A 23298-nucleotide genomic window follows, 5' to 3' on the forward strand; every position below is an offset into this window, starting at 1 on the left:
CGAATCTAGTTTTTCAGGCCTTCAGATGTAAACCCCAGTGGAGCCACCAATGAGTGGATAAAGCGTGATGTGAACATAGTGTAAGGCCATCAAAAAGAACAGTGGCTGAAAATGAGATCACCAGTGTAAACCATTTTACTACTAATTTTTGATACTTTGAGGCATGCTAGCTAAACACAGTTTTTTGTTTCAGATTTTATTTACCTTAATATAATATTCACAGATTCTTTGGATAGTGTTCTGTTCCTGAAAAAAATAGACAAATGCTGGCAGGATCATTGCAGACAAATGGTAAGCATGTTGTGATTGTTGGTATGTCTGCAGCTCCAGTGCTCAAACATCTGTGACCTTTCATGTTGTGTTGACCTAATAGTATCTGGGATGTAGAGTGATGTGGATCCACATGATGTCTTCACGACAACTCAGTGCTGCGTATGAGAGGGAGGGTGTCAGACTCTAAGGTGGAGAAACTTCTGCCTTCAACATATCTAAATAGCTTCTGGGTTCCATCCTCTTCAATCCTTAGTAAGCACTGCTCCCCAGCCTTCCTGCTTTCCAATGGTTGGTGCACTTCTGATTGACACTTTGGACCAGTAGCAGTGTGTCCTCGCTGGCCCAAGCTGCCTTCTCAGATACTGCAAGCAGAAGAAGCTTTGCCTCTGCAGCATCGGAGGAGTGCAGGGGCGCTGAAGCTGGCCAGATCCATCCAAGTTCAGAGCAGCGCTTACAAGCTTCATTAGAGTATTTAAGCACTGCACTCTTTGCCTAGGTTGTTGACTACCTCTTATACAGTCCAAAGGTGGCCAGTAAACTAGACAATGAGCAGTATACTGTGAAATTAATAATCCCTCTAGTCCTGAGATAAGAGTAGCCTTTTAATAGATACTGATATTTTTTTCAAATATTTTTCAATTTGAACTGCTCATGAAGAGAAGAATAACCCTTTAATGCTGACTATATTAAATTGGTCTTTTTGCACTTGATTGTAACATAAGGCTGGGTTTAGGTAGCCATATTGAAAAACTGGCCAGTCGCATCGGCAGTTTCTCTGGGAGATCTATTTCCGGCCCATAGATCTTAACAGCTGATTTACATTTAAGAAAAACAGATATCACTGTATCATTTTATTCCACTTTCTATGACTTGCGTGTCCATATAGACGGCTTAGGATATTCCATTTTTAATGATATGACACATTTGTGGCCTATTGCTTCCAGCTGTGGTGATATTTCCTTACTGACACCAGGGTCATGGGATGGTGGTTTATGAATAGTCAGAAGTTGATCACTTATAATTGTTGAAATAAAACTTTTTTTTTTTTTTCAAGATCATGATTAGAAGTATTTTCCTATTTCTGGATCGTACCTATGTTCTTCAGAACTCCATGCTGCCATCTATATGGTAAGTTTTATTCTTTTCACGGGTTCATATAAGCAGCTGGAAATGAAACCTAACCAGTTATTATATAGCTCAGATCAAGTATGGGGGTCTTCGCTAGGGATGACCGGACCTGTGGATGGTCGGGTTTGACCGAACTTTAGTCCAGAGTTTTGTTCGGGTACCAGAACTGCACCAAAACTTGAACCTGAACCCCATAAACGTCAAAGGGGACCTGAACTTGGGTCGTAGTAGGGGCTAGGGCTTTCTCACTCTAAGCTCTTAAACGGGCTCCCAGGACAAGTCAGCACCAGGTACTAACCCCGAACTTTACAGATCGGGTTCAATCAGCACTAGTTAGCACAGGTAGATGTTACTCTGAGATAATTTTTACTACTGTCTGACTACTAGGGTTGTTTAGGGTCTTATCAACATAGTTCACCTATAAATACTGCAGCATGGTGGCTCAGCGGTCCTGGGTTCAAATCCCACCAAAGACAACATCTACAAGGATTTTTTATGTTCTATCCGGGTTCATGTGGGTGCCCTCTTGGTACTCTATTTTCTTTCCACACTTCAAACAAATACTGACATGGAATCTGTATTGTGAGCCCTGATGGGGACAGTGAGGATGATGTATGTAAAGTGCTGTGGAATAGGATAGCGCTATGTAAATGAGCATAATAATAAACTGTATAATATAAAGACTACGGTATACAGATCTGTTAATATGGAGTATCAGATTATAAAGTTCTTTCAAATGCTGTAGCATTATAGCCACCCTATTTGGTGGGGGTCCTATATTTTTCATAGAACTTGTGGCCCCTTGTAACTTGTTAATAGGTTAAGGTCTAGCCTTTGGGACTCCAGCTATCTTGTTTGTGTACTTTATCCATAGGGACATGGGTCTAGAACTATTTAGAACTCACATAATCAGCGATCAGAAAGTTCAGAACAAGACCATTGATGGCATTCTTCTGCTAATTGAGCGAGAGCGAAATGGAGAAGCCATTGACAGAAGTCTGTTACGAAGTCTTCTGAGTATGCTTTCTGACCTACAGGTAAGTCCTACATGTTTGTGAGACTTTAATTTCAGGCTGATTGGCGCTAATGTCTGGGAAGGGCAGTGTTATATGTAGCAGATCAGAGTGTGGTAAGGGAGGGAAGTTTACAGTTAACGGCAGGTCACACAGGCTATGATAGGTAGGATAGCACACACATGATAGCCTATGAGATTTTACCTGTCCTTCAGGCTATGTATGAGCATACAGAAGGGTGAGAACTCATGGTAGACTGGAGGAGGATTACACACTCCTCCACATCAGTGTTTGCCAGCATAATGGAGAAGAGATCCCTCATTGGCTGTAAAAGGAGAAATCCTTACAGGAATGAAGCTTGCTGATGCATGAGTGCTAGTGAAGGCACTAATATCCAGCATTTATTACTGGGAGAGAGGCCCCATTTGAGAAAAGTCTGAAACTAGAAACAGGCTTCTAAACAGCATATTAGCGTCATGAAAATGAATGAAGGAATTGAAATTGGCGATTAAAACAAAAGGTTGTTCTAATGTTCTGTCTTTAGGAGTTCATCAGTCTTGGCCCCTAGCTTCCTGCTTTTCTGAAGGCAGTGAGTGCGCTCTTGAAGATTTTATTGCTCATGGTTGCGCTGCAGGTCCGGCTTGTGCACTCTCCCAGGCTGCATTCGGACACTGCTTTGCCTCTGCAGCATGGGAGAAGCGCAGAAGGCTGAGGCTAGTCAGATCCAGCAATCTTCAGAGAGGTGCGAGAAGGCTGTATAGCACATAGCCTGCAGGCTGCAGCAACTAGCTGTACTCTATATACACTATAAAGGTAAAGATCCCTCCTTTCTTGAAAACGGAGAGGGTTTTTAATGGGAAGTAAATTGCAAAATTGCTTTTTTTTTTTTTTTTTTTTTTTGTGTTAAGCACTTTGCTATTTGACCTATTTAAGAACTTGAGACAACTCCTTTAGTGAACCTTTTTAATTCAATGGTATCGCTAACATATGTCAAAATTATTATTTTTCCATGTCAAAAGTTCGCATATCCTTTTAACCCCTTAAGCCCCGCGGGTGGTTTGCACGTTAATGACCGGGCCAATTTTTACAATTCTGACCACTGTCACTTTATGAGGTAATTACTCTCGAACGCTTCAACGGATCCCCCTGATTCTGAGATTGTTTTTTCGTGACATATTGTACTTCATGATTGTCGAAAAATTTCTTCGATATCACTTGCCTTTATTTGTGAAAAAAACGGAAATTTGGCGAAAATTTTGCAATTTTCAAAATTTGAATTTTTAAGCCCTGAAATCAGAGCGATATGTCACACAAAAGAGTTAATAAATAACATTTCCCACATGTCTACTTTACATCAGCACAATTTTGGAACCAAAATTTTTTTTTGTTAGGGAGCTATAAGGGTTAAAAGTTGACCAGCGATTTCTCATTTTTCCAACAAAATTTACAAAACCATTTTTTTAGGGACCACATCACATTTGAAGTCACTTTGAGAGGTCTTTATGACAAAAAATACCCAAAAGTGACACCATTCTAAAAACTGCACCCCTCAAGGTGCTCAAAACCACATTCAAGAACTTTATTAACCCTTCAGGTGCTTCACAGGAATTTTTTGAATGTGGAAGAAAAAAATGAACATTTAACTTTTTTCACAAAAATGTTAATTTAGACCCAATTTTTTTTATTTTCACAGGGGTAACAAGAAAAAATGGACCCCAAAATTTGTTGTGCAATTTCCCCTGGGCACGTAGATACCCAATATTTGGGGAAAAAATACTGTTTGGGCGCACGGCAGGGCTCGGAAGGGAAGGAGCGCTATTTGACTTTTTGATTGTAAAATTTGCTTGAATAATTAGCGGACGCCATGTTGTGTTTGGAGAGCCCATGTGTGCCCAAACTTTGGAGCTCCCCCACAAGTGACCCTATTTTGGAAACTAGACCCCCCAAGGCACCTTTCTAGATGCATAGTGAGCACTTGGAACCCCCAGGTGCTTCACAAATTGATTCGTAACAATGAAAAAGTGAAAAAAAAAAAAACACTTTTTCATTTTTATGAATCAATTTGTGAAGCACCTGAGGGTTCCAAGTGCTCACAATGCATCTAGATAGGTGCCTTGGGGGGTCTAGTTTCCAAAATGGGGTCACTTGTGGGGGAGCTCCAATGTTTGGGCACACAGCGGCTCTCCAAACGCAACATGGTGTCGCTAACAATTTGAGCCGATTTTCCGTTAAATTTGTTAGAGGACACCATGTTGCATTTAGAGAGTCCCTGTGTGCCCAAACATTGGAGCTCCCCCACAAGTGACCCCATTTTGGAAACTAGACCCCCCAAGGCACCTATCTAGATGCATAGTGAGCACTTGGAACCCCCAGGTGCTTCACAAATTGATTCGTAACAATGAAAAAGTGAAAAAAAAAACACTTTTTCATTTGTATGAATCAATTTGTGAAGCACCTGAGGGTTCCAAGTGCTCACTATGCATCTAGATAGGTGCCTTGGGTGGTCTAGTTTCCAAAATGGGGTCACTTGTGGGGGAGCTCCAATATTTGGGCACACAGCGGCTCTCTAAATGCAACATGGTGTCCGCTAACAAATTTAACGCAAAATTGGCTCAAATTGTTAGCGACACCATGTTGCGTTTGGAGAGCTGCTGTGTGCCCAAACATTGGAGCTCCCCCACAAGTGACCCCATTTTGGAAACTAGACCCCCCAAGGCACCTATCTAGATGCATAGTGAGCACTTGGAACCCCCAGGTGCTTCACAAATTGATTCGTAACAATGAAAAAGTGAAAAAAAAAACACTTTTTCATTTTTATGAATCAATTTGTGAAGCACCTGAGGGTTCCAAGTGCTCACAATGCATCTAGATAGGTGCCTTGGGGGGTCTAGTTTCCAAAATGGGGTCACTTGTGGGGGAGCTCCAATATTTGGGCACACAGCGGCTCTCTAAATGCAACATGGTGTCCGCTAACAAATTTAACGCAAAATTGGCTCAAATTGTTAGCGACACCATGTTGCGTTTGGAGAGCTGCTGTGTGCCCAAACATTGGAGCTCCCCCACAAGTGACCCCATTTTGGAAACTAGACCCCCCAAGGCACCTATCTAGATGCATAGTGAGCACTTGGAACCCCCAGGTGCTTCACAAATTGATTCGTAACAATGAAAAAGTGAAAAAAAAAACACTTTTTCATTTTTATGAATCAATTTGTGAAGCACCTGGGGGTTCCAAGTGCTCACTATGCATCTAGATAGGTGCCTTGGGGGGTCTAGTTTCCAAAATGGGGTCACTTGTGGGAGAGCTCCAATGTTTGGGCACACAGGGACTCTCTAAATGCAACATGGTATCCGCTAACAAATTGAATGGAAAATCGGCTCAAATTGTTAGCGGACGCCACATTGCGTTTGGAGAGCCCCTCTGTGCCCAAACTTTGGAGCTCCCCCACAAGTGACCCCATTTTGGAAACTAGACCCCCCAAGGCACCTTTCTAGATGCATAGTGAGCACTTGGAACCCCCAGGTGCTTCACAAATTGATTCGTAATAATGAAAAAGTGAAAAAAAAAACACTTTTTCATTTTTACGAATTAATTTGTGAAGCACCTAGGGGTTCCAAGTGCTCACTATGCATCTAGATAGGTGCCTTGGGGGGTCTAGTTTCCAAAATGGGGTCACTTGTGGAGGAGCTCCAATGTTTGGGCACACAGGGACTCTCCAAACGCAACATGGCGTCCGCTAACAATTTGAGCCGATTTTCCATTCAATTTGTTAGCGGACACCATGTCGCGTTTGGAGAGCCCGTGATGTGCCTAAACAGTGGAGCTCCACCACAAGTGTCCCCATTTTGGAAACTATACCCCTCAAAGATTTTATTAAGGTGTATAGTGAACATTTTGAACCCAGAGGTACGGCACATTATTTGTTTACGTTAGGTCATCATATTGAATAAGTTTTCATTATTCTTGAGCGCAAGTGCTCGCTACTTGAGTTTGCATCGGGTACTCAGGTATGCACCATGTACAGCGTGTGCTCGAGTGACATGCTCGAGTCCCTGCTCCGCATGTTTCACGGTTATTAGACACCCAAAAAAAAACATGCGGGGATCGCTCGTGCATGGCAGGCAATCCCCGTAAAGTTTTTTGGCCGCGAAGCATATGGGGCAGAGACTCGAGCATGTCACTCAAATACCCACGATACTAAATGCATACCAGAGCACCCGATGCAAACTCAAGTAGCGAGCACTTGCTCTCAACACTAGTCGCCATATCGTCATCTTTTTTTCTTACTTTTGAAAAAAATCCCAACCCCAGCCCTAACCCTAGCACAACCCTAGCCCCAGCACAACCCTAGCCCCAGCACAACCCTAGCCCCAGCACAACCCTAGCCCCAGCACAACCCTAGCCCCAGCACAACCCTAGCCCCAGCACAACCCTAGCCCCAGCACAACCCTAGCCCCAGACCCAGCCCTAACCCTAGCCCAATCCTAACTCAAGAGTTTATTTTTGACGCCGTTCCTTGTGCGGTATAAGTGATTAGACGACTTTATTCTTCGGGTCGGTGTGATTACAGCAATGCCAGAATCATATGGGGTTTTTATCACTGACAGCTGTCACACACTAAAAGACGCATTTTTTGTAAAATCTAGTTTTTGCATCGCCATATTTTGAGAGCTATAATTTTTCCAGATTTTGGCAGACAGTCATGTGACGGCTCGTTTTTTGCGGGATGACTTGACGTTGTTATTGGTGCCATTTTCAGGCACGTGACATTTTTTGATCGCTTTCTATTCCGATTTTTGGGAGGCAGAATAAACAAAAACCAACAATTCAGGAATTGTTTTTTTTTTTTTTTTTTATTCTGTTCCGCGTGTGGTAAAATTGATGAGGCAGCTTTACTCTTCGGGTCAGTACGTTTACAGCGGTACCACATTTGTATCATTTTTCTATGTTTTGGCGCTTATACACAATAAAAGCTATTTTATAGAAAAAAATATTTTTTAGTATCGCTTTATTCTGAGAGCTATAACTTTTTTATTTTTCGGCTGATGGAGCTATATGGTGGCTTGTTTTTTGCGGGACGAGATGACGTTTTCAGCGGTATCATATTTATTTATATGCGTCTTTTTGATCGCGTGTTATTCCACTTTTTGTTTGGCGGTATGGTGATAAAGCATTGTTTTTTGCTTGGTTTTTTTTTTTTTTTTTTTACCGTGTTCACTGAAGGGGTTAACTAGTGGGACAGTTTTATAGGTCAGGTTGTTCCGGACGCGGCGATACCAAATATGTGTACTTTTATTGTTTTTTTTTTATTTTTTTTATAATAATATTTATTGATGGGTACATTATATTTTTATTTTTGGTGTATTATTTTTTTTATTTTTTATAATATTTTTGCACATTTTTTTTTTTTTTTTTTTTCCACTTTCACACAGTTTATACACTTTATTACTTTGTCCCACTCTGGGACTTTCACTTTTTTTTTTCTGATCGCCTGCATGGCACAGGAATGGAGCACCATCCCTATGCCATGAAGGCTGTCAGAAGTGCACAGTGTGAAGATTGCTTGGAGATGCACTGCGCATGTCCAAGCAATCTTCCTGCTCTCTGGTGACCCGGATGTTGTCATGACGACATCGGGTCGTCATGGCAACACCCGGGAAGCCTTTGCAGACTGCGCTGGAAGCCGGAAGAGGAGGTGAGTATCGCCGATCACCTCCCCTTGCCCCCGCAATGCCGCGATCGACTTCGATCGCAGCATCGCGGGGGTTAATGTGCTGGGAGCGGTGCGTGACCGCTCCCTGCACATTGTCACAGCTGACACCCGGTACTATCAGCTGACACCCGGCGGCGATCGCGCCCGCACAGCCTGTGTGCGCGCGCGATCGCGATGACGTACTAATACGGGTCTGGCTCTTAAGTCCCAGGGCACAGACGCGTATTAGTACGTCAGATGTTATTAAGGGGTTAAAGGGAATATGCAGTTTGCTGTATGCATATTTCTGAGTTTCTGTGTCGGGGGCAGCAGTGCGGAGGAGACAAATCTTGACCTTTTATATTGGCCTCCCACTGTCTGCACACTAACTACTCTGCGGCCTTCTGTGTATATACATCTAATTTTCTTTGTGATTGGAGCTTACACATGTACTTCTACTTCATTAGGTACTGTACATTTATATGTGACTTTGACTTTCTTATGTAGATTTATCAAGATTCATTTGAGCACAGATTCTTAGAAGAAACAAATCGGCTATATGCTGCTGAAGGCCAGAGGCTCATGCAGGAACGAGAGGTGAGTTTTATTGGTCCCCTTCCAAATATTAACCTTTCCCATTAGGGAAGAGCAGCCTTTAGATCATTACTATGTGATTTAGAAGTCAACGTACTCCTTCCTGCCTTTGGGGGGAAACATCTAAAATAAAGTTTTAGGCTAAAGATAGACTATCTATTTATCAAAAAAGTGGAACAGCACCATATATTCTAAATCCGGGTGCAAGGCCCCCACACAAATATTTGCTTGTTAGGTAATATATGCAAAGAAAGGCAGGCAGCACTCCTAAAAGGCTTTGGTGAAAAAAATGTGGACTTTATTCGCCCATATGGTGTGGCAACGTCTCGGTTGTGACCAACCTTTGTCAAGCCAAAAAATTGTGAAAATTATTATTAGTGCAAGATCTATTAATTAAAACAAACTTAGTTCATGAGAAAACCCTGTTTTGTTTTTCTTCCATTGACTCCTCTGTATGAGGGCTTTTTTTTTTTTTGTGGTGTGAATTGTTTGTCCATCACACCATTTTGGGGTACGTAAAACTTATTGCCAAACTTTTCTCCAGCGAGAACCTGTCATTCAGTTTGGGCAGCATGAATTCGAGCCTGGCCTGCAGCCAGGTATGTCTTTCTCTCAAGCACTGGCGTTAAAGAAAACATACTTTGAAAAACAGGTCAGGAACTATAGGGTGAGACAAGACCAGTCTGATGTGTTCCCCAGCTGGTTCCTCCTCACCACCTCTCCTGATGATTGACAGGTCTCTCCCTATTTTACACACATGGGAAAGACCTCTCAATCAGCTGGGTTCATACCTTATTCTGTAACTCAGTGGTGACGTCTGTACCAAACTTGTGTGAATACATGTTTGGTATCTGCTTAATTGTACTAAAATGGATAATCACATTGCCAGGTCATTTATACTATATAGTGAACATGGTAAATTTAAAAAGCAAGAAAACAGTTGTGGAATTGCACTTTTTTTGCAATTTCAACGCACTTGAAATCTTTTCCTGTTTTCCAATACACTGTGGTAGAATGAATTGTGTTACTCAAAAGTACAACTCGTTCCACAAACGATAAGCCCTCATATGGCCATATTGACGGAAAAATAAAAAAGGTATGGCTCTTGGAAGCAGGGGAGGAAAAGATGAAAAGAAAAAAAAACTAAAATGGCCTGGTCATGAATGAGTTAAAAGAAAGGAAGGGGAAAATGAAAGTGCAAAAATAAATGAATAAATAGTCTGGTCCCAAGGGCTTTAAAGGGGTTGTCCAATACTTTTTAAATTGATCACATATCTTTAGGCTAGGTCATAAACATAAGATCAGTGGGATGTGAAATGTGGTCCCCCCCATCAATCAGCTGCTCCAGATGTTATCGGCTGTAATTGGTTGCGAGGTGAAACTAGCCGGTTACTGCACATCCACCCTTATATGATTGAACTAGATGGTGGCCCGATTCTAACGCATCGGGTATTCTAGAATAGGTATGCGGCCGACCGGGCGCAATCAGCAGAGCGGTATTTAAATTTGGCGCCAAAATCGCTGATTGGTCTAGGCCAGCAACCGCGACCAATTAGGAAAGCGGTGTTAAAATTTGGCACCTATATCGCAGATTTGTCACGGCCGGCGGTTGCGACTAATCAGCAGAGCGGTGTTTAAATTTGGTGGCAATAATGCTGATTGGTCGCGACCGGTAACCGCGACCAATGAGCAGAGCGGTGTTTAAATTTGGCGCCAATAATGCTGGTTATTCGTGACCGGTAACCGCGACCAATGAGCAGAGCGGTGTTTAAATTTGGCGCCAATACTGCTCATTGGTCGCGGCCGGCGACCGCGACCAATCAGCAGAGCGGTGTTTCAAATTGACACCAAAATCGCTGATTGGTCGCGGCCGGCCACTGCGACCAATCAGCGTCATATTAGTGTGGGCCCGGGAGCGGCGCTGCTTGTGCGGCTCCGTATTAGCAAGGACCGGGGAGCGGCGCTACCTGTGCGGCTCCTTCTGCTGCGAGAAGCCGGGAGATGAGCGACTTCTCGCAGCAGAAGCATCCCGACCGGCAGCGCCACTCCCCGGTCCTCCGTTCACACTTGCTGTCGGGAGATCAGCGGGCCAAGCCGCTGATCTTCCGACGTTAGCCGCATGGAGGTCAGCGGCGCCGGTCGGGGTAGTTGTGCTGCTAGCGCCACTCATCTCCCCGCTGCATCGCCGCTGACCTCCGTCTGCCAGATGAGCCGCTAACGGCCGCCATCTTTTTTCAGAAATCCTGCGGCGCTGATTGGCCGCTGCCGGACCAATGAGCGACGCGGGATTTCCAAGACGGACGGACGGGATAAGACAATTATATAGTAGATAGGGGTGGTCTTGCAGTACCCCACTGCGGCCACTATGCAGGTGACTGAGCTCTGCTGTTCAGCTTAACATCTGATCGTATCCATCCACCGGCACCTGGAGTAGTTGATCAACGGGGAAACCGGATGTTGTGTCCCCACAGATCTGATGGTGATGACCTATCTTCCGGATATGCAATCAGTATGACAGTACATGGACAACCTCTTTTAAACATTGATTCTGTCTATAAAAAACATTAGGCATATGATGGAATTCATAGTTATAACCATTCAAGATCTGCTTTTCTTGGTGAATTGTTTTCTTTTAGCAATATTCTTTGTATGGTACAGGTCCCAGAATATCTCCATCATGTCAACAAGCGCTTAGAAGAAGAAGCTGATCGAGTTATTACATATTTGGATCAAAGCACACAGTAAGTGTCAGCCTGCATCCTTTTAGCAGTAAGTATCACTTATGTAACTTGGAAGAATGAGTAAGGTTCATGGGTGCTGTACCAAAAGGTTCAATTCTATTATCCCACAATGGACATTTTTTTTTTTCCCTGCCATTACTTTATCAAACAGCTTCCATGATTATGGCTGGTTTATACAGGCTAACTGCAATCTCACCTGGATGTTCGGCTTGGGTCTTGATAATTTTTAGGGTATGTTCACATGTGCAAACTTTTTGCTTGCAACTAAATCTAATTTTCAGTGGGTAAAATAATTTGTGGAAACCTGCAGTATAAATTGACATGCTACTGATGTATAACATACACCGCAAGTCCGTTTCCAATGCTGATTAATTTTTTTTTTCCCTGCATGGTGTAGATGAGACTTGGTAAAATGTCATCTGCTTTGCTGCTATTGTAATATGCTGCAGATTTTCTGCCCTCAAATCCAGAAAGAAAAATCTGTGAACATACCCAAAAACTAGCAACATAAATAGACATACAGATTATTAAAGAAAAAACCACCACAAATCTCTCAGGTGGAGTGTTTATGCATGTAATGGTGTTAACACTGCATTTTTTGGTGAACCCAGTGTGGTCTCTTTTGCACAGGAAACCTTTAATTGCCACAGTTGAAAAGCAACTTCTTGGTGAACACTTAACGACGACTCTCCAGAAAGGTACCCTTTTTTGTTTACCACGTTCTTGAATTGTTTCATGTGTTCTTTATGACCTTTCCACAAATGTATGAACTAATGTCATAGTTTGCTATGCATTCCTACTTTAAAGGGGTTATCCACTACTCTGACAACCTCTTCTCAATGACCTTATTCCCCCATGGAAAATAAAAACACATGGATTCGGCACTGGTCCAGTGACGCTGGTCTCCCAGATGACCTGGTGTCATGTGAGCTCTGCAGCCAATCAGCTAATGGGCCTCTTCACTCTTATCCTGCGGATGTGACTGAGATTTGATGGGAGCTGGAGAGCAGCAACAGCTCTTGCTTTTTCCGTATGTCAATTTTGCCCATATGATGAGCAAATGAAGAGGCTCATTAGTGGTCACTATTTGGCTGCAAGGCTCACGGGAGACCAGGCTCCAACCTCGCTGCAACAGCATCGGAGGTAAGTACAAGGCTTGTTCAGGTAGTGCATAACCCCATTTGAATTTTTTTTTTTTATCCAATGCAATATTGACACTACTTTTATTCTTGTGTTCCAAAAAATAAAAAGGTTTGAATCACCTCCTGGATGAGAACAGAATCCAGGACCTCTCCTTGCTTTATCAGTTATTCAGCAGAGTCCGAGGGGGCGTGCAGGTTCTTCTGCAGCACTGGATTGAGTACATCAAGGTAGTTGATTTGTCTAAAATGTCTATAGGTGTCATGTAGAAATGAATAGGAGCTGATGGTTTATTCCTGATTTGATTTTAGGCGTTTGGTAGCACCATTGTCATTAATCCAGAAAAAGATAAAACCATGGTACAGGAACTGCTGGACTTCAAAGACAAAGTTGACCACGTGATTGACGTGTGCTTTATGAAGAATGAGAAGTTTGTCAATGCCATGAAAGAAGCATTTGAAACTTTTATCAACAAAAGACCAAACAAGCCCGCTGAACTTATTGGTATGTAAGAATTTTCTTGCCTAAAAGATTATTCCCTACTTTCCTCTCCCTTCCCACCCCTTCCTTATTGGTTGTAAAACGTTTCAACATGTGGTTGCTAGTTACTGTGTGACTATTTAGTTACTGAATCTTCTGTGCTTTGATTGTTATTATCTCTGCAGCAGAGAGGAAAAAACATTTTTCTTTGTGTTTGCAGCCACTATTACATAGTGTGTCCAGCTCAACATGAAAAACTTGAAGGGTCCTCTTTAATGATGGTGCCTTTAACCCCTTTACAACCCTTGCCGTATTAGTACGCACATTTGCGTACTGCCCGTTCAGTGAGCGCTGCTGCGCTGAGCCCTCACTGAACCGAGCACATGTCAGCTGATTCTTACAGCTGACATGTGCCCGCAACAGCCGCGGGTGGAATCACGATCCACCCGCGGCTGTTAACCTGTTAAATGCCGCTGTCAATCTCCGACAGCGGCATTTAACGCGCGCTTCCTGGAAGCGCGTCCTAAGCCCCGCCCACCGGCGACCCCGTCACGTGATCGCTGGTCGCCGATGGGCGTGCATGACAACCCAGGGTCTGCAGCAGACGCCTGTGGTTGTCATGATCTGGTCGCTATGAGCGCCACCTAGTGGTCGGCGCTCATAGCACAGGACCATTTCTGCTGCATACAGGGGACCTGCTGGTCCCCTGTATGTAGCAGAGCCGATCAGACAACTGCTGCTTCTAGTCTCCTATGGAGACTATTGAAGCATGCAGTAAGTGGAAAAAAATTTTTTTAAAAAAAAATAAAACTTTAAATCACCCCCCTTTTGCCCCATTCAAAATAAAATAATAAAAAATAAACCCCACATACACATATTTGGTATCGCCGCGTTCAGAATCGCCCCATCTATCAATATAAAAAAAGAATTAATCCGATCGGTAAACGGCGTAACGAGAAAAAAATTCTAAACGCCAGAATTACGTTTTTTGGTCGCCGCAAAATTGCAATAAAATGCAATAACGGGCGATCAAAACATCGGATCTACCCCAAAATGTTATCAGTTAAAACGTCAGCCCGGCGCGCAAAAAATAAGCCCTCACCCGGCCCCAGAACCCAAAAAATGGAGACGCTACAGGTCTCGGAAAATGGCGCTATTTTTTTTTTTTTTTTTTTTACCAAATTTTGGAATTTTTTTTCACCACTTAAATATAAAAGAACCTATACATGTTTGGTGTCTATGAACTTGTAATGACCTGTAGAATGAGAAGGGCAGGTCAGTTTTAGCATCCAGTGAACGTGGTAAAAAAGTAAAAATAAAAAACAACTGTGGTATTGCACTTTTTTTTGCAATTTTACCGCACTTGGAATTTTTTTCCCGTTTTCCCGTACATGATATGGTAAAACTAGTAATGGCGTTGAAAAGTACAACTCGTCCCGCAAAAAATAAGCCCTCACATGGCCTTATTGACCAAACAATAAAAATACTATGGCTCTGGGAACAAGGGGAGCAAAAAAACGAAAAAGCAAAAACGACAAAACCCAAGGTTGCGAAAGGGTTAAAGACCCAGTATACCTTTTCCACCTAAGTTTATGTTGTTCTATGCCTTTTTGCTTCGCTCCCTGTCCCTCAGCACCAGCTCTCCTATCATAGCGATCTCTTTTCTTCAGATTCCTCTGCTTCCTCCTTACTACATTTCCCATCATTCCTTGTGCTATGCTGCAAGCCAGCAGTGAGCACATACCTGTAACTCTGCCTACATCCCTCCCACTCCTCCCCCAAAGTCACACACAGTCCCAGCATTATCTCCTGTACAGGACACTGCAGGGAATAGAAGTAATGCACAAAGCACCAGAACACCAGCCCTGATAATTAAGATTATATCCCTACTCTGGCTGGGATAGATGGATAAAGAGAGTGAAAAAAATGGACAAATTGATGGATGGGTTGGATTGATTGGATACAGAGAGATATGAATATTCATATGGGAATACAGCCGGGTGTATATACATTGCCTAGGGTATACATACAGATATTAGGGGGTGTCTGGGTCTGCAACAGCAAGCTCAGAACAGCCCTGATCTCTACTGAATGTAGTCCTGCCCACCTGTCAGTTTCCAGAGCCCGGAAGTGATGGAGAATCTGACAGGACATCACAGGACGCAGGAGATGCTCAGCCAAACTGTAATAAAGCTGTAAATGTATTTTCTGATTTATTGCTTAGAAAATGCCACACTGACTGGATGTTTGATTACAGCAAATCAAAATATATATTTTATCTTTTACCATTTCAGCAAAATATGTGGATTCAAAACTACGAACTGGAAACAAAGAAGCGACTGATGAGGAGCTGGAGAAAATGCTGGATAAGATTATGATCATATTTAGGTTTATATATGGTACGTGGTGTTCTTTAATGCAAAATATTATTAACCCTGTAAGGCCCCAGGATTTGTTTGGTTTTTTTAAGCACTTTTTTTTTTTTTTTCCTCCATTTTTTTTTTTTTTATAGTTTTATTCTGCTTTGGACCTAGCCATACTGGGGCTTGTTTTTTGTAGGATGATAGGATGAGTTGTAGTTTTGAATGACACCACACATTTCACCATACAGTGTACTGGAAAAAGGGGAGAAAAAAACTCGTAGTGCTGTGAAAGTGAAAAAGGAAAAAAAAGTTTCCATTATGAGACCCGTAACCTTTTTTTTTTTTTCTGTGTTCTTTGAACTGACGTTTTTACCAATACCATTTTGAGGTGCATATTACATTTTGAACAACTGTAATAATTTTTTGGGGGTGAGATGGCCACCAAAATAGAAAAAATTAAGTTTCCATTCCCCGCCTTTCCCCTTTGGCATTTAACCTTTTACTGACATATGTACTAGTACTTCATATGCTGGCTCCCTGACTTTGATGCGGGGTCGTAAGCCGAGCCCACATCTTTCCTGACAGATAATGGGCTGTGTTCTTCAGCCATCATCTGCCTCTGAACAGCCGTGGGTGGAGTGGAGCTCTGCCCCCGGCTGTTCACCTGTTTAAATGCCACTGTCAATTTCTGACAGCGCTATTTAACGCATGCCAGCAGGCAGTGCGTCATTACATGCATCCATCTGTACGGCAGTGATCTGATCGTGGGGGCACCGATGGGTTTCCATGACAGCCAGGGGTGTGCTGAAGACCCCTTTGCCTGTCATGTCGGTACCCCTGTGAAAACCAGCCTGTGGCTGTCGTTCATAGACACTTATTTTTGCTATATACAGCGATGCTGTGTGCTCTTAATCCTGGCGCACTGCTCATCAAGCCTGACCGGCAAATCACCAGTCTTGATCCACCAGGGCCTGTGGCCTAAGTGATCATTTACCAGTGGTGAAAAAGTGTGATGAAATACCATTAGATTTAATGGGTTATTCTTACCAGCGTTTTGACTAGGTATGCTAGGTCCTGCTTTGTTTGCAACCTTAGGGTCATAGTCACATTGCGGCCAAGATGCACATTTTCACTGCTGTTATTCACAGAGAAAGATTATAGAGGAGTGGGGGAGTTAGAGAGCCTAGGTACTTCATAAAAAAATGCTTTCTAAAAGGTGGTTCTGCTGTCTGCGTCTCTACATACACTGAATGCAGTCCTTTACCATTAAGCACCTGTGCAGAATGGGCCAAGAAAGCGATCATGTGGATGCTTGGTCCTCGCCATCTTGTGCCCTATGGATGCACCGTTGAGCAACCTAAAGCTTTGACTGTGGGTTAGCTCTTGATCAGCCATTGGTATGAACAGCCTGTGGTTAGAAGATGAACGTTTGTAGAATGTGTGATTCATCTGATTTTCTACAAATGTGTTGCTGTTTTACACTTTAGTTATTTTGTCTTAAATGCATCATGACCATGTACAAAGATGAGATATGAGAAGTGAAAGATATATGTTCTGGCATTTCATTCAGGGAAGGATGTCTTTGAGGCCTTCTACAAAAAAGACCTAGCCAAGAGGCTTTTGGTGGGGAAAAGTGCTTCTGTGGATGCTGAGAAGTCTATGCTTTCCAAACTAAAGCATGGTAAGAATACAATTATTTCCAGTGATAAAGTATATGAGCTGTGGCATCATTAACAAGGCTGCTGAATGTTGTCACTTTTGGACGCTTCCAACACTTCGCTCTCCTAGTAGTGGCCAGCTGTCATCAGATTTCACACTACAGACTGTATAAAGACCTGATGAGGCTGGTGTAATTGAACTAAAATTGTCCATGTCAGAATGACTGACTGTATAATCCTGATAGTAAGAAGAACATTTTGAGACCAACTATAGAATGAGAGCAACAATGAGCGCAATTGTATTTGGTCTCCACCAACCAGCGCGACAGACAGATGCAGCTTTTACTGAGTGGTGTGAGATCTCAGCAGGGAGGAGGGGCACTGAGGATTTGTCAATCAAGCTAGGTGGATGGAAATTAAACTATCCTTTCAAAAAGGATTATACAGCCACTCTGACGTGGATTATCAAAGTAAGTATGTCTGCCTCATCAGATCTAAGATTTGTGTAATAATGTCTGCAGTTTGTGATGATAAATCTGGCAGATCCGTGCTGCCACATCCAAGCAAAAAACAAGGATTCAGTTAGAATCAGCTCCTCTAATGTCTCCCGAGTACTTTTTCAGGGTTAATAAACAAAATGTGGATCCCGTGGTCTTCTGTGATTGGCATCCCATACTGTCATATGAAACCTAACCACCTGGGTCCATTATTTCCTAGTCACTGGACAACTACACAGGAGGTGAAAAAAATGTTCCCGGGCTCCTATGACACTTGGGGCACATATCTGGGAGCTGGGGGTGAACCCTACGCATTCTGTCTGTGGTCTAATATGTAGGATGTAGAGGTGTGTGGCTCTCTCAGAAAAGCTAGAGGAGACCAACTTAAGCCCCATAGCTGATCAACAATGAGTTCTTGCTTTAGGGACACCAGTGTTGGATTCCAAATCTAGTCTCGCCCACTCATGGGGTGGCACAATACTTTCAGCCAATTGCATAGTATGCACATATGATATGCATCTGACTGCTGGGGGGGCAATAGCACTTGGGTCAGGGGAAAATCCTGTAGGGCAGGAGGAACATTTGTGAATTGGGCTTGCATGGTGGTTCTGAGTTATAGGAAACTGAAAAGTAAACTATTTGGAAGAGTAAACTCATCCTTCAGAGCCTAGGATGATTTAATGACCACAGCCACCTACATCTGACCCAGCTTGACAAAACCCTCCTTTTCCCATTAAGTCCCCCTCTCCAGATTAAGCAGTTCAAAAAGGGTCGTCTTGTGCCAGCGAGAGGTGTGATAGTCATAGGGAGGGAGGGAGGCGCCTGAAAAAGTTTGCAGACTACAGCCCAAACCGATACATCCTGCCTGAAGATCAGAAATGGACTATGTACTCGAGGAACACCAAAAAAGTGCAAGCAGTAGGCGTGTACACTGTATCGGATGCGTGTATAGTAGAGATCTTGCTCTTTGCGCTAACCCAGTGGGATCCCACTACCTGAAAATTGGTGTCACTGAGACACCTCTGCTGCTGTAACATCTGCCCTCACCTGATCCCTCTGTTAGCTGATTTGACATTATGTATTGTGCTGTGCTCGCTCTGTAAGACCACCATATATGATAACCAGGCTGTGATTTTTATTGCAACTGTGTCTTTGTTTTCCCAGAATGTGGAGCGGCCTTTACTAGCAAACTTGAGGGAATGTTTAAAGACATGGAGTTGTCTAAAGACATAATGGTTCACTTTAAACAGGTAGGGAATATCCCCTTCTTTAAAGGACTATAGGTATACGAAAGTTATTCTACTGAAATTGTTAGAGATGTGTGTATGTGTTTGTGTCATTGTTCTGCTTCTCATAAAATTACTTTAATTGACCTTGCACACTTGCACCATCTTGTTTATTTCAGTATATGCAGAATCAGAATGTGCCAGGAAACATTGAGTTAACTGTGAATATCCTAACGATGGGTTACTGGCCAACCTACGTGCCTATGGAAGTTCACCTACCTCCAGAGGTAAATGATTAGCGGTTCTTGCTCATTGCAAAACTGTTACTTAAAGGGGCCACCATAAAGCGTACATTTAACTAAGCAGAAAAGGTGGCAATAAATGGTTCTGTAATTTACAGTGCTGAAGTGTGCTCCTAGCGCCCCTTGGCGTTATTCCATTCCGTCCTGCCAGTGGCCAATCAGCTGGCCGAGCATGCGCAGTTCCTGTGATCGTAAGAGGTCCCCCCCCCCCAACTACCCATCCCCAATGTGCATAACGTATTCTCCCTGTGCTCACCTCACTCAGGTCTGACAGCTCAGGCAGCATATTGCTGAGAAGCACAGAAAGCATGTAAGTGATTCTTCCCCCTGTGCTCACACACAGATCTGACAGCTCAGGGAGCATATTGCTGAGAAGCACAAAAAGCGTGTCAGTGATTCTTCCCCCTGTGCTCTCACAGGTCTGACAGCTCAGGGAGCATATTGCTGAGAAGCACAGAAAGCGTGTCAGTGATTCTTCCCCCTGTGCTCTCACAGGTCTGACATCTCAGGGAGCATATTGCTGAGAAGCACAGAAAGCGTGTCAGTGATTCTTCTGCCTGTGGTCACACAGGTCTGACAGCTCAGGGAGCATATTGCTGAGAAGCACAGAAAGCGTGTCAGTGATTCTTCCCCCTGTGCTCTCACAGGTCTGACAGCTCAGGGAGCATATTGCTGAGAAGCACAGAAAGCGTGTCAGTGATTCCTTCCCCCTGTGGTCACACAGGTCTGACAGTGAGCGCAGGGAGCATATTGCTGAGAAGCACAGAAAGCGTGTCAGTGATTCCTTCCCCCTGTGTTCACACAGGTCTGACAGCTCAGGGAGCATATTGCTGAGAAGCACAGAAAGCGTGTAAGTGATTCTTCCCCCTGTGCTCACACAGGTCTGATAGCGAGCGCAGCGAGCATATTGCTGAGAAGCACAGAAAGCGTGTCAGTGATTCTTCCCCCTGTGGTCACACAGGTCTGACAGCTCAGGGAGCATATTGCTGAGAAGCACAGAAAGCGTGTCAGTGATTCTTCCCCCTGTGTTCACACAGGTCTGACAGCTCAGGGAGCATATTGCTGAGAAGCACAAAAAGCGTGTCAGTGATTCTTCCCCCTGTGTTCACACAGGTCTGACAGCTCAGGGAGCATATTGCTGAGAAGCACAGAAAGCGTGTCAGTGATTCTTCCCCCTGTGGTCACACAGGTCTGATAGCGAGCGCAGCGAGCATATTGCTGAGAAGCACAGAAAGCGTGTCAGTGATTATTCTGCCTGTGGTCACGCAGGTCTGATCTCTGGGTGAGATTGTTCTGCTTCACAGACCTGTGTGAGCGCGATTGCAGACAGACTCTTCCCACGCTCAAAACGGTTTTGAAAAAGAATTTAAACCACTGTGTGTGAACAAGCCCTGGCAGATTTTTTTGTTTTATGAGGCAACAGTTTTGCAAGCTGCAAGGGAGGGAGTGTCTTTTCGATCACTTGAGGGTTTGGCATCCTTTTATGATTGTAGAATAAGGTAAGGTTTTTCTGACTGGTAAAGAGAGAACTCTCCCCACCCTGGGCTTGGCCCCCTCCATCTGAAGAGTTGCTGATACTTGTATCCCGTTACTTCTTGCGATCTGGAGACTCGTATGAAATGTACATTGATTATTTTTTTTACTTTTAGATGGTGAAATTACAGGAAATATTCAAGACGTTTTACCTTGGGAAGCACAGCGGTAGGAAGTTACAGTGGCAGTCCACATTAGGCCAGTGCGTCTTAAAGGCAGAGTTCAGTGAGGTAAGCGTCCACTCTGTCTGCTCTGTGATGCTGAGGGCTTTTTATATTGTGCAGTTCTGTTACTGCAGCTAATAAATCCTTTATTCTTTGTAGGCTAATATTTTGGGAGGGAAAGCGTGCGGAGGTTGTGGGTTCCCAAGGAGGAAAATGTATAATGGTGGAACAAAGGAGGGTGTTGGATAGCTATCTTGACAAATATGCTACCATTAAAATTATATTACTGCAGCCTGTTCCCCAGTCATCTTGGGTTGGATGATGCATCAATGTGTGTGTTGTATAATAGTTTGAGATCCACTGCCTTCAAGTGTAGCAATCGCTGTCGGTCACTGTTTTTATATTTAACCCCTTCCTGACTTAGGACATAATAGTACGTCCTATGTTGGGCTCCCATGTATGAAGTGGGCTCCAGATCTGAGCCCACACCCGGCTTCTGCTTGTAACAGCAGTGTCCAAAGGTTGTGCCGATTGCTATGGTTTAACCATTTAAATGCTGCTGTGAAATGCACACCGGGATCCAACACCTTGCATCTCTAGCGATGTATGGGGAGGGACACCTCAACCCCAAACATTGCTGAGCTGCTGCTATAGAGTTCTGTTGTGTTTGTTTGTTTTTGTTGTTGTTCTTTTTTTTCTTTGTTTAAATACAATTGAGTTAATAATATAATCATGCCTACATAATTGCAGCGATGGATTCCCTTGTTGTGTCACCCAGGGTACTTAAAAAAAACAAATTAGTCTTTCTCTCTCAATTTCATTTAGGGCAAAAAAGAGTTACAAGTTTCGCTCTTCCAGACACTTGTTCTGCTCATGTTTAACGAGGGTGAAGAATTTAGCTTTGAAGACATAAGGCAAGCTACTGGCATAGGTGAGCTGTCAATGGATGCCTTTTTTTTTATTTTTATAATAAAGGTGATAAAATAACATTGTGATTTTTACAAAACATAGGTGTATAAAGAGTAATTGTCTTATTTTTTTTTCCATCAATTGTACATATTAAAATAAGAAACTTTGTAATCTGTTTTATGAGGGAAATCTGCCTATTTCTTCTCATGGACTGATCTTTCACGCTCAGTTTACGGGTAAAATCCATCTTTAACTCTCCTATTTCAGAGATGAGATGACAGTTCGTGCTCATGAAGTTCTGTGGAGAAGTGTTACTGTTGTTTCAGAGCTTGTAGCAGAATGTCTGTCTGTCTCTATCTTCTTTTCCTCCTCTCCCATCCCTCTCCATAGGCACTTAAAAGCACCAACTGGCATCTCCTCATCATGTAATGGGAAAGTCTGTGATCACTGAAGACAGATTTTACCCATGAATACAGACTGAAAGATCAGTCCTGAAGGAGAAAGAAGCAGATTTATCTGATAAGAGATATTACCAAGCTTCTCATTTTCATTTGTGCTATTTAGGTATAAAATGAAAGCTGTCACTCTTAAACATTATAGAATATTTTTTTTCCAACCATTTCTTTCGTCTGTCCAGAGGATAGTGAATTGAGGAGAACACTGCAGTCGTTGGCCTGTGGCCGAGCCAGAGTTCTCACCAAGAACCCTAAGAGTAAAGACGTAGATGATGGAGACAAGTTCACCTTCAATGATGACTTCAAGCATCAGCTGTTCAGGATAAGAATTAACCAGATTCAGATGAAAGAAACGGTACTTTACTGTATAACATTTTTCCTGGACGTCTCCATGCACACTGGTGTTCTCTGTTATCACCTCTATCGCAGACCTTTCCCAACTCTTATTCATTGCTGTTTTTATAAGGGTTACTGTACTTTTCCCTGTTATGGCATCTACAAGCCTATAGGGAAAGAAAAAGCGGGGCAATGCTCTCCTTAGAGATACAAAAGGTTCACAAGCTATTTTTTTTCTATAGGGTTTTAAACAAATGGCACAAAATATTTAATAAATTGTACTTGATGTTTAATGGACAGAACTATTAAAAAGACCTTACTGGGAATCTCTAGAACACCTAGGTATCAGTTATATTGCATCACTAGAAATATTTCTGGATACTAATATGGATGAAAATTCTGCTAAGGAGCTTGCAGATTAATATTGGCTCTGTCCCCTGTGTATGGCAGACAGGCCAATCTGAGAAGCTCCTTGTTTGCATCTTTTAAAAAGTAAGACTATGATATTTTGTGTTTTGAATTATGCTTCCCTGTATCTTGTGTCTGTGGCGAAGATTAACTATTTGATCTTTTAAAGGTGGAAGAACAAGCCAGCACTACAGAGAGGGTCTTTCAAGACCGGCAGTACCAAATTGACGCAGCCATTGTCCGAATCATGAAGATGAGGAAAACGCTTAGCCACAATCTTTTGGTGTCAGAGGTGTACAACCAGCTTAAATTCCCAGTAAAGGTAAATTTCCATGTCTCAATTTTGTGTTTTGTTTTGTTTGTTTTTTTTTAGGAAAGATTACAAATT

The 23298-nt window shown here is 43.0% G+C and overlaps 1 protein-coding gene across 1 annotated transcript in view; it reads left to right on the top strand.

Moving 5' to 3' along the window:
* Positions 1–23298, top strand: part of CUL4B (cullin 4B) — a 45584-nt gene that overhangs the window by 16573 nt on the left and 5713 nt on the right. The window contains exons 5-20 of the mRNA XM_073641072.1: positions 222–291; positions 1328–1401; positions 2276–2438; positions 8612–8701; positions 11357–11439; positions 12070–12137; positions 12691–12809; positions 12891–13083; positions 15354–15458; positions 16993–17103; positions 18742–18827; positions 18983–19090; positions 20755–20868; positions 21628–21733; positions 22349–22521; positions 23080–23232. Of these exons, the coding sequence (XP_073497173.1) occupies positions 222–291; positions 1328–1401; positions 2276–2438; positions 8612–8701; positions 11357–11439; positions 12070–12137; positions 12691–12809; positions 12891–13083; positions 15354–15458; positions 16993–17103; positions 18742–18827; positions 18983–19090; positions 20755–20868; positions 21628–21733; positions 22349–22521; positions 23080–23232 (1816 nt within the window). The remainder of the gene's footprint in view (positions 1–221; positions 292–1327; positions 1402–2275; positions 2439–8611; positions 8702–11356; positions 11440–12069; positions 12138–12690; positions 12810–12890; positions 13084–15353; positions 15459–16992; positions 17104–18741; positions 18828–18982; positions 19091–20754; positions 20869–21627; positions 21734–22348; positions 22522–23079; positions 23233–23298) is intronic.

This window comes from Phyllobates terribilis, unplaced genomic scaffold, assembly GCF_046119375.1.
Source record: "Phyllobates terribilis strain yellow unplaced genomic scaffold, ASM4611937v1 Scaffold_7__3_contigs__length_470593459, whole genome shotgun sequence".
In the NCBI taxonomy this organism is placed as follows: domain Eukaryota; kingdom Metazoa; phylum Chordata; class Amphibia; order Anura; family Dendrobatidae; genus Phyllobates; species Phyllobates terribilis.